The following is a 12,443-nucleotide window of genomic DNA, read 5'->3' on the forward strand; positions in this document are numbered from 1 at the left end:
ATGCACCCCTCCTACATCCTTCTCTGCCTCCCTTCAATCTTGTAAGTTTACATTTATAGTTCAAAAACATTTTCCAAAGTTTAAATTAATAATAATTCTCAGTAATTTACTCCTTGTCTACAAACCTTCCCTTATTAACTAAAACTTGACAAATCATTTCACTTTGCATTTCAATGAGATTAGGAAATTATTTCAGTACAAACTTGAGTTCCAATCCCTTAAGCATGTATTTTAAAACAGATAATGTTCTGTAGCTTTTGTGCTAAATTTCCTACCTGGAATACTAAAGTAGTGCTTTTCTGTTTGATTGGGCAGAAATGACGGGGGTATTCAATTTATTCCATCTCGACACATACAACCCTAAAGTCACATGTTATCAAAGGATTCTCCATAAACTCTCTGTGGAGTGCCTTAAAAATAAATACAACCTGGGGGTAATCAAAGAATTCTTATGTAGCAATAATCACAAACAGGAAAAAATGATGAATTAGAGACCATTAAAATGAAAACTTCTGTTCATGAAAAATCACTGACAGAGAAAAGGGAAGCCCCACATTGGGGAACATAGTTGTAATACATTTATCTACCAAAAGACTTATCAGAACATTTAAACAATTCTCACAAAGTAATTAACAAACAGACAAGGTAACAAAATTTTAAGAATGGACGAGTGACTTGAATGGGCACTTCATAAAAAGGGATATCCAAATGGCTAATAGAAAGGTGTTTGACATCATTACCTACCAGGACACTGCAAATTATAACCATGAGATATCCTTATATGCCCACCAGAAAAGATAAAATTTAAAAAGTCTAGCGATGTAAGTGTGGGCAAGGACTAGAGCAGTTGCACATAACTAGGAGGAGTGCAGGTACAACTACTCTGGAAAACCATTTGGCAGTATCTAGTAAAGCTAAAAATCTCACTCCTGAGTATATACCCAAAAGAAATCAGCACATGTCCGCCAAAAAAACACACATATAGGAATATTGTTTGTAGCTTTTTCACAGTAGATAAAACCAAACAAGCCAAAAAATTCCAAATGTCTATTATCAGGAGAATGAAATACTATATAGCAATAACAAAAAACCACAACCAAATAAACCTAAAAACATACAAATGTATTTAACAACATATACATATCTCAAAGACATTATGTTAACTGAAACAGATACATATTTTTTAAAGTTAAAGTGTACTTTACACACTTTACTGAATATATTTTAGCTTAATAAAAAAAGTAAAATAAAAATCAAAACATTGCAAATTGAGCCTGTTATAAATAAATAAGAATGACATTTTTGCACTGTAAAAGATGAGATGCTCTACTGTACTGTAACTAATACACATATTAAAGTTTAGTTTGTCTTCTGCCTCAGATGGTACAAACCATGACCTCACTTAAGGGTCTAGGCAGCTTCACAACCCCACTTGTGATTTTTGAGATACTGATAAAATGTAAAAAATAATCATCTGACTTGGATGTTTGGAATATTCTTCTTGGAAGAGCACAGACTTAGAGGACTACGTTTACTTCTCTCTGGATTCATTCAACTAGCCGGTTTTATGTAATATTTATATCATTATAATATTATAAAAGTACTGGTTTACAATTTTGTGAATAAATCTATTGAAAAAACATGAAAGAATCTGTTCCAGAACAGAAAATAACTATAAAGTTGACAATATAAAGTAATTAATATAAATTACAAGTAGAAGAGATAAAGGTAAAGAACAGCGTAGAGTCTCCAGTTTCCTCACCTTACACAGTAAGGACTTAAGATACACTGCTTAAAGTTGACAGAACAGGAAATAACTATTAAAAATAGCATTTAAGTTATATTATCTAATTTAAAACAATCTATTTTTAAAAAGAACATTTCTGCCTTTTTCAGACAAATGGGGACTTAGCCAATAGAAGTATGCATTATCTATAGAAAGGTCCTAAGATTCATTTTTTAAAAATTTTATGTATCAGTTAAAGCTTTTAAAAAGCACTTGGCATAACTTGCTAGAAGTGAGTGACAATGAGTTCCTGTCATCATCTCTACTTATCTGTTTCAAAAACCCCTATATATGAAAAAGTATGAAAAATCATACTAATTTTTAGATACATCTCAGAATGCTGAATTAGAACATCACAATTCCAGGTGTGTGCCAACACTATCAATAAGTCAAGATGAGACTAAATAGACTACTTGAAGGTCTTTAAAGACTTAATAGATACAAGTTTACCTTTATCATCCTAAGATTACTACAGAGGCTATATATAGTAAAAGAATTTAGGCCCTAAACAACTACAGAAAAAAACTAATCAACTGCAAGGATGAACAGAAACAGATGAACATTTATTTGGTCTCAAGTGATAAATAATTTAGAGAAATAATTTTCATTAATCTCATAAAAGCATGAAGGACAAATCTTGGGACAAAGAAAAATCTCAAAGTATACTGTTACCTTCCTGACTTTGCAAGTGTAACTATATGAGACCACTGTGTAGGGAAGCCCCACTTAGCCAAACAGCCTTGATGGTTTTCATAGCATAAATCAATCTCTGAAGTTTGCAATGATGACATATGCTTATGGAAGCAAGGGAGAAAAATGTATTTCCAGTTACTTATTCAAGGATACATGCCTACTGTATATCTGTTGCTAAGAAATAAAGAGTTGAATCCATTGAATCACTACTCTTAACAATTTAAGAGTCTAAGGAAGCACCAAAAGATCAGTGAATAAATACTTTCAGTGTAGTGTTTCCAAGGGTAGAGCCACACATCCTGAACGGAAATAAGCAAAGGATTCACTCAACATAAATAGGATACCTGGGGTCATACAGCTTATAGCCTAAGAAGAATACAGACAAAAATAGAAGCAATTACAAAAGCGTATGGTAACAGAAATATGGGAGAGCTAAGAAGCACATAGGGTGTCTGCCCAAATCAAAATGAAAATCTAAACTGAGGCCTGAAGAATGACTAATAGGATGAGAACTGAAGAGAAAAACAGGAAGAGTATTTCATGTCAGAAAGTCAGGAGACGGCAGAGAAAAAAGTAAACAAAATCAAACCAAATCAAATACAAATAAAATGTATAGTACTTTTAAGAAACGAAGTTCTATGTGGCTACAATAGAGAATGCGAGAAGAGGTAAGGCAAAAGATGAAGCTGCAGAGGTAAGCAATACAGGACAGTGAAAGTCATTTGTGAAGAACAATTGGAAGTTCTGGGTATAAGGGAATCACTTAGAAGCCAATTGCAGATTCCCAGCTAAGAGAAGATGATGGCCTGGATCAGGTTAATGGCAGTAGGAACAGAGAAAAATAGATGGATTTAAGGGTAATTAGGATGTGGAATTGACAGAATTTGGTCAGGATGACTCTGGGAAATGCAGGAGAAAAATCAATTAGGGATATCATCAAGGTTTCTAATTTAGGCAAGTCTTTAAGACCTAGTGGTAACATTCTTTGATACTGAGAAGCAAGAAGAATGAGTGGGTTTGGTGGTGGTAGAGGTGGTAGGAGGCTTGGACAAGATAAAGCCTGAGGAATATACATATGAAGATGCCTGACACGTAGTGAGATATATCGGTCCCAAGCTCAAAAGAAAGTTCATCTGGAGATATAAATTTGGAAATTTCCAATGTATGCCTAAGGTGAGAGTATAGAGTGAGAAAAAATAGTGGGTTGGATAGAACCCCGAGGAGCAGTGTTTCAGAAAGAGGCAGAAAAAGATGATTTTGCAAAGTCAATTAGAGTAGATGTGGAGCAGGCCCAGAATGGTGGCCTTGGGAGTAGGGGGTTGGGGTGAAGGGGATTTTACTGGAAATGAAAGGGTATGGCAGTGGTTCCCAAACTTAAGTGTACACGAGTACCACACTAGGAGAGTATATTGTTCAGATTGCTGGGCCCCATTCTCAGAGTTTCTGATGCAGTAAGTCTAGAGCTGGGCCTGAGAATATGCATTCTTAAGTAACTAGTTGATGCTGGCTGGAGAACCAAAATTTGAGAACTTCAGGGCTAGGGTACAGAATAGACTATATGTAGGAGCACTGAAATCACCCTGGATGACACTAAGCCTTGGGAGAAAAAAAAAGTGAGGGAGATGTCAGCACTACAAATAATTAAGTGGGAGTGACCAAGAAGTCAAACAGACAAAACACAAAGGACTGTGATACAGCAGGATAACAAACTTCAAAGGATCTATGGATTTTAAACTGAAGTAGACAAACAGTCTGATTACAGCATTTGGGACTGAGGGAGACAATTACTTCACCCCCTGACCATAAGGTATATAGGGGAAAAAAGCTAGCTTCAACTTGAGAGGGTTATAGGGGAATATGTCTTCAGGAAAGAATTGGGTTTGTTTCAATTCAACACCCAAATGAGTTTCATTAGAATTACAACAAGAAATCATTTTTTAATCTACCAAATTGGAAATTTAAAAAATGATAGTACCATGATTGGGAAGGATTCAGTTTCTTTTCATGCTAAGAAAAAAGAATTTTAAGTACATTTCAGTTACTGGACCTTAGGATTAGACATTTAAAAAACATGTTCTATCATTTAATTAACTAACCTTTTAAATTCCAAAAGAAGGGAATTATTTATTTAAAAGAAAGAAAACAGAAGATATATACCAATAGTACACAACCATACAAGGTGAAAAATAGAAATCCCTCTTCCTATTCCTCGACCCCCCTAACTGACAACACTATTAAAATTCTCTTACGAATATTCTCAGTTTTCTGTGCATGTACCAGGATGCATATCCAAAAAGCTCAAGAAATCCCAAAGAAGATAAACACACAGAGAGCCACATCTGGATATACCATAGTCAAACTGCCTTAAGCCAAAGACACAGCAAATCATGAAAGCCACAAGTAGTGGACAATGATAATTAATAGCTGCCTTATCAGAAACAACGGAGACAAGACAGCAGCAGAATGACATATTTAAAGTGAAGAGATTATTAGATGAAAGGCCAAAGAGCAAAAAAATCTGCAGAAACTGCCAAACTACATTACAAAAAGGTTGCAACAGTTTATACTCCGTATTGTACTATATTCTCACACTCATTAGATATTACCAAATTCTTTAATCCTTACCAATCTGAAATGCAAAAACTTTTTTAAAAAGTTGCAGTATCTAATTTTGATTTACATTTATTCAACTAGACATAGCTAATGTTCATGACCATTTAAAATTTCTTTCACTGTGAACTGCCTGTTCATGTCCTTTCCATAGAATTATCTCCTTTTTAGTGATTTGTAAGAGCCCTAATATTAGCCATATTTGTTTTATGTGTCAGAAATATTTTTCCATTTCCCCTCCAAATAAAATTTCATAAAACAACAGCCTTCTAACTACAACCCACTGCTCAAACTATCCTCTCTATCCACTATCAAATTATCCACTCTAAACTATCCTCCACCATACCACCAAAGTTGTATTTCTAAAATGCAAATCTTATTATCACGGTATTAACAACCTTCTTTGATGAAACTCATTATAAACTATCAAACTCTTTTCAGACTCATCTCTAATCTGCTACTCTGTGCTCTAGCCACCACAAAATACTTAATAGAGAAGTTCATGACCTATGTAAAAAAATACTGGCATCCTTTCTTCAACCAATATGACTCCCTCCACTCCCCCAACCGAGATTTTTACCCCTTTTATCTTACTCCCTAAGTAAAGTCTCCCTAAACTCTTCAGGTGGAATAATTTGCTTCTTTCTAACTGTAATTTTGTACATACCTTTACATATAAAACAAACTCTGCATTTTAGTTATTTATTATTATGAACATCTTGGGGGAAGGAAATGTATCTTAATTTTTTTGTTCTCCTGTGCTTATGTGCTAATAATAATAATAAGACTCGCAGTAAATGTTTGTGGAATGGATAAAAAGATACAGCAGCCTATACTGATGAAACGTACTGACGAATCTGTATTGATGAAATTGATATATTGATGAAAGAATACACAGAATCAGAAAGTATCAGGGGACAGGATAAAGACACCTGCAAGGATGGTGGTACTTCAAGATGACACATGGCTTATTTTTGCTAGCTTAAAACAATAACTGAAGATTTACTGAAAGAAGGAAACAGTATTAACACAGAGCTGACAACAGTAAATATGTTTTAGTAAACTAAAGTAGGTTGATGTTAATAAAGTGGAATCAGTGAGCTTTATAAACCGTGCTGGTTAAAGTCAATTTATAGCTTTATTAGGTTAAGAATTTTGCTCATTAACGCCATGGCTTTACTTTTGTTACCCTCAAATCCCAGTGCTTAAACACAGACATACCTTTCTATATAGGCAATTATCCAGGACTAATTATACAATTTGTTTGAGGATCGTTCAGGCCCTCAATCTGTTTATCCTCCTAGACTGAAGTCAATTAGGTAGCCTGAGGTTATAAAAACAGCACTGGCTCAAGAATTAAGCAACTCGGGACTTCATCCCAGGTTCAGGAACCAGCTATGTTTGTTTCTTCAAGTTTCTTTCGCACTTCAAAAGAGAACTTTTCACAAAACGAGTAGTTAGCCAACAATCCACAGCTACAACGCCTCTGGGATTTGTAGCAGAGTTCCAGCTGAAGCCACATTCCCCTTGGGTAGCTCCTAGTGAGTGACAGAGCATGGTAAGGGTACCAGGGCCCGGTCATTTCTGTTCATTGAGGCATTTCTCTATGGGCAATCTATACAATGAAGTTCCCCACAGGGCTGCCAGAGACTCTCACAGCTGTATCATAGTCTGAGTCTCTTCCTACTGAATTCTCCTCCCTTCTTTGTCCTTTAACAGGCATCAGACCTGCATCAAGGTCTGTCCACTCCTGTTCCTCCTCCTCTTTATCCTACACAGAGGCTATCCTGCAATGAATCTCCCTCCTTTTTTACCCTATCTTGGCATCTGCTTCCCAGAGGACCTTAACTGACACACGGACATATCCTATTCTCCAATTCCAAGGTTTACTGAAATGTAGCTATCAGGTATTGCCAAGTTTACTAGAATAGTGACCGAGCATTTAACCAAGTTACAAACAGGCTTTTGCACTATAAAGGAATGTAGATTAGAAAGTCTCTTTAGACTAAAAATTTCACCTCCTTTAAGGTGCTCAGTGAAAATTAATTTGGTTTAACCAACTAACCAATATTCAACATGCGGAATCTATCAAAAATACTTACATAACTGTGTTGTCATCCACTAAGATATCACAACCATGAGCAGGGCACGAAATAGTCTGAAAAAGATTGAAATTTAAACTACGTCTTCAATCAACAAATATTTACTGAATGCTTACCATTGCCAGGCACTTTGCTAGGTTCTGAGGATACCTTAACATTCACAAGATCTTAACCATTCCTTTTCTGTTAAAAAAAAATGTATGTGCACGAATGTGTTTATCACCATAAGCTAATTAGAACTGCTGACCTGCATATTTGGTTTTTCAATCTAAAACTTGAAAGGCAAAAGCAAGAGATGACAGAATTGCCCAACAAGTTTAGTCTGATTTTACAAATATTAATGCCCACTGAGAAAACATTACCTAGACTGGATCTTTAACTGGAATGCCACATTGTAAATACAATAAAAAGACTCAATTATCTTTTAGTTGCTTTAATCTAGAAAACAGTTCCCCATGCAATTCATAATGCAGAATGGTTCACCTATATTTATGCAACTGTCTAAACACCAGAGGAAATTAAATAGCAACAAAAAAAATAAACAGGCAGCTTTACCTGTCCCATGCCTTCCTCCATTATTTTGGTAGTTAAATATTCACTCCAGCACTGCATACAAAATTTATGTCCACATTCAAGGCCAGTGAAATACTGTAACAAAAATAACACATGGACTTTTAAAAGATATTATCAAACAAATCACTATACATAGTGACACAATAAGGTTCTATGACGTCACATTTTTCGTACTGGCTATAATGTCCAACTTGACAAGACTAGTTGGGCCTCTAAAATGAAGTTCTAAGTAATTAAATCTAGAAATATAAATACAATGAACACAAAACATCTAATTAATGAGAAATGCATCCATGCTAGATACCTACAATTTTTAGGAAAGGCAGACAAGAAGAAGCTTGTATTAAATATAAGAATATGTCATGTACCAATAAGCATATGAAAAGATGAATATCCTTAGCCATCAGGAAAATGTAAATCAAACCCACAATGAGACACTACTTCACACCCACTAGGATAGCTATAATCCTATAAAAATACAGATAATCACAAGTGTTGGCAAGGATGTGGAGAAATTAGAACCCTTATGCACTGCTAGTGGGAATGTAAAATGGTGCCAGAATTTGGAAAACACTCTGGCAGTCCACTCATAAGTATATACCCCAAAGAAATGAAAACATATGTCCACACAAAAACTTGTACACAAATGTTCATAGCAGCATTATCCATACTAGCCCAAAAGTGGAAACAACCCAAATGTCTGTCAGCTGATGAATGGATAAACAAAATGTGGAATACTCATATAATGGAATATTATTTAGCCTTAAAGAGGAATAAAATATTGATATGTACTACAACATGGATAAACCTTGGAAATGGTATGCTAAGTGAAAGAAGCCAGTCACAAAAGAACACAGACTGTTTGATTCCATTTATATGAAAGGTCCAGAATAGGCAAATTCATAGAGAAAGAAAGTAGATTAGTGGTTCCCTAGGGCTGGAGGGCTTGGGGAGAAATGGGAAGTGACTGTAAAAGTATATGGGGTTTCTTCTCGCAGTTATGAAAATGTTCTCAAAGTAACTGTGGTAAGGACTGCACAACTCTGTGACTATACTAAAAACCACTTTAAACAGGTGAATTGTATGGTATGTGAATTGTATCTCACTAAAGCTATTATAAAAAAATATATCACACAAATATAGGACTTCATAGCGCTGCATGGAACACAGCTAACCTAGAAAATAAATAAAATACTATTGAAACCAAAAGACTTACTCAGCTAAGAATAATATAACATTTTGGTCTAATCTTCTATTACTTATATGATTTGAAATAATATTAATTTGAGGAATGGTTAAATGAAGTATTCTATATTCTATAATGGGATATTAACAAGTACTTTAAATAACATTAGAGAGTCTAGACTAGGATTATATTTCAAAAAGACAAATAATGGGCGCCAGCCCGGTGGTGCAGTGGTTAAGTTTGCATGTTCCGCTTCGGCGGCCCAGGGTTCACCGGTCTGGATCCTGGCTGTGGACCTACACACTGCTTGTCAAGCCATGCTGTGGCAGGCGTCCCACATATAAAGTAGAGGAAGATGGGCATGGAGGTTAGCTCAGGGCCAGTCTTCCTCAGCAAAAAAGAGGAGGATTGGCAGCAGATGTTAGCTCAGGGCTCATCTTCCTCAAAAAAAAAAAAAGACAAATAATGGTTGACACATTTTAGTTTAAGAATATTTTACAATATTTACCACTTTATTATTTTAAGTGAATAAGTAATAGAGGCTCATGGTTAAAAACAACTATTTAACAGTATGAGATTATGCTGAAAAAATAAGGCTCCCTCATCCTCATTCTTGTCCTATACTTCTCTACCCAGAAGTAATCATTATTTTCCAACATCTTACATATTCTTCCAGAGATGTTCTAATGTACACAGGTGCACGCACACACACAGTAAGAGTACCAGATACTCTCTTCTGCATCTTGGATTTCTTTACTATTATTATTTAACAGATTTCTGATGTGGTTTTACATTGGTACACATGGGTCCACCTCTTTTTACAGTCTGTATGAAGGTACCACAATTTATTTAAACAGTCTGCTATTAAATGGACATTTAGACTACCTTTTTCCTACTATGCTACTGCATTGACCATATATACATCTTTGTGATCATATGAACGTATCTTAGGACAAATTTTTAAAGGTGAAATTATAACAGGTATACATTTACAATTTGATAGGTTATTACCAAGCTTTGTTCAAAGAAGTTGTAGCAATGTATACTGTTCAAGAGAATTTGGTCCCTCACACCCATGCCAACATAGTTTATTTTCCAAATCCTTGATCTTTGCCAATCTAACAGGTGAAAATGAACAAACTTCATTAGCTTTCATTTTAATTTCTTTTATTATGAGTGAAGTTTAAACTCTGAAAAAAGATTTAAGGCTGTATATTTCTTTTTCTGTGTACTCTGTCTACCTATTGTACTCATTTTTCCACTTGATCTTTTCTTAATGATTTAGTGGGAATTTTCACTTATTTAGGAAATTGGCTGTTTTTAAGTGTGGAAAATGTTTTCTCCCAGTTTCAATTCTGAATGCTCATGTTTCGCTGCCACGCAGAAGCTTTTTATTTCTATGTAGCAAAATGTATTAGCTTTAAAACTGATGGCTTCTAAATTAATTAACTTTGATATAAAGCATTAGGTAGAAATCTAAGTTTCCACTCCAGATGGCTACCAAGTTGTTCCAACACCAGTTACTGAATAATCCACCTTAATTGAAATGCCTCCTCTATAACACACTCAATTCTCCTCATGCATATTTTACTCTATCCTGTTCCACTGCACTGCCTACTCTTGTATTTGGTAGGACTAATCCTCCCCAACTCCATCAATTTATTCTTCTTTTTCAATATTTTACTATTACTCTATTCCCAAATATTCAAGTCATCCTTTTATTGCCCTTTGTATTTAAAGTTTTCTTCATATAGATTCACATTTCTTGCCAAATTTATTCCTAGTTCTTTTATTCTTTTTGTGGCTCTTATAAGTGGGATTTTTTTTATTCTATTACATTTTCTAACTAGCAGTTATCTGAAATATACTTATGAAATTTCTGATGTTGCTTATGATATTACATGCAAATAAATAGGATACAAAATTCTATATTGTAGCATATCAACATAAAAAAATGCCTAGAAGCAGCCATGGAAGAAAATGTGTCAGAGTCCTGAGACTGGTTTTTAGACCAAATGACATGGAAAATATTTATGAAGTTTAAAATATGGTGCTATTCAGATTGACAACGATTCTAACTCATTCACAAAGCAAGTGAAGGTAAATATTTGGGAAATCAGTACTCTTGTCCATTAAAAAAAAGATCTGGGAAACAAAAAAATCTATTCTCTGGGGGCCGGCCCCATGGCCGAGTGGTTAAGTTCGCGGGCTCAGTGGCCCAGGGTTTCACTGGTTCGGATCCTGGGCGGGGACGTGGCACCACTCATCAGGCTACGTTGAGGCAGTGTCCCACATGCTACAACTAGAATATACAGCTATGTACTGGGAGGATATGGGGAGAAAAAGCAGGAAAAAAAAAAAGAAGAAGAAGAAAAAGAATATTGGCAACAGTTGTTAGCTCAGGTGCCAATCTTTAAAAAAAAAAAATCTATTCTCATTAGTCCCCACTAGTGGAGGAGATCTGGCACTAACTTGTTGCCAGATCACTAATGGAGGGTATTTGATTTTCAGTTATAATGAGAAGTGGCATTCTGTAAAGAAAAAACATAGCAGAGTAATAATACTAACAACGCTACAATGTTTTATTCATAACTTAAAACCACACACACATCCTCATGTGCTTTATTCTTTTTTTCAAATAAGAATCCTAAAGACTAAGAGATTAGGGTCACAATGGTTACTAAGTGATCACTATAAGTAACATCTCTATCTTTAGGACTTCTAGACCAGAGCACTCTTATGAGATAAAGCAAAAAAAAAGAAAGCTTTCTATACTTTAAAGGCTTCTTTTTGATAATTTTTCTGATTGATAAGACTAAACAAGATAAATTAGAAAAACAAATCACACATGCATGTCTGAAGATCATGCAAAAACTAATCTATGGTATAAAGACATTCATTGTGCTCAAGAGTTGTGTCATTATCACAGATATATCTGAGTATCTTCCAGTCTGTCTTCATTTCCCTTTCCCTCCTCCTCCTTTGACATATCTGTTCCCTTACTGCCTTGTGCTTATTACCTACCTGGCTCCGTGGGCCTTTCCCTGACAAACGGAATCAGATTATCTATTCATCAAACTTATCCCTGTTTACGTCATAAATAAATCTAACCAAGAATACACTAAAAATATATGAAATACTACCTACAAGAGAAATTAATGGTCCTGAAGAAAAAGAACTGAAAGAATAAAACACACTCTTCAAAGTTTCATTTATTGCCACCATTTTACACACAGAGCAACTAATGTCAAACAGAAGTGACAACATTAAGAATTATCTTTCCTCCATCAGAAGTTGCCCATATAATCTCTAAAGCTGAAGCCATTTTGCTTATAAAAACTGAGAAAACACTCAGGGCATCAGTTCTCTCCTCTGTAAAATGGAATGAGTTAAAGAGGAAGATAGGGTTGGACTTAGATCAGACGTTTTCAGTGTTCCCAGGAGCACCAAGATTCAGAGGTGTGTCAGGGATGGACTACCCTCACAATCTTGA

General features: G+C 35.1%; 1 protein-coding gene across 3 annotated transcripts in view; it reads right to left on the minus strand.

The window, feature by feature from the left end:
* The window catches only part of ARIH1 (ariadne RBR E3 ubiquitin protein ligase 1), a 188,376-nt gene that overhangs the window by 101,592 nt on the left and 74,341 nt on the right, over positions 1 to 12,443 (minus strand). For all 3 annotated transcript variants that reach the window (XM_014849715.3, XM_014849716.3, XM_014849718.3), the window contains 2 exons: positions 7,747 to 7,839; positions 7,192 to 7,247 (listed from right to left, as the gene is read on the minus strand). In XM_014849715.3, the coding sequence (XP_014705201.3) occupies positions 7,192 to 7,247; positions 7,747 to 7,839 (149 nt within the window). The remainder of the gene's footprint in view (positions 1 to 7,191; positions 7,248 to 7,746; positions 7,840 to 12,443) is intronic.

Source organism: Equus asinus, chromosome 2 (assembly GCF_041296235.1).
Source record: "Equus asinus isolate D_3611 breed Donkey chromosome 2, EquAss-T2T_v2, whole genome shotgun sequence".
Lineage (NCBI taxonomy): Eukaryota > Metazoa > Chordata > Mammalia > Perissodactyla > Equidae > Equus > Equus asinus.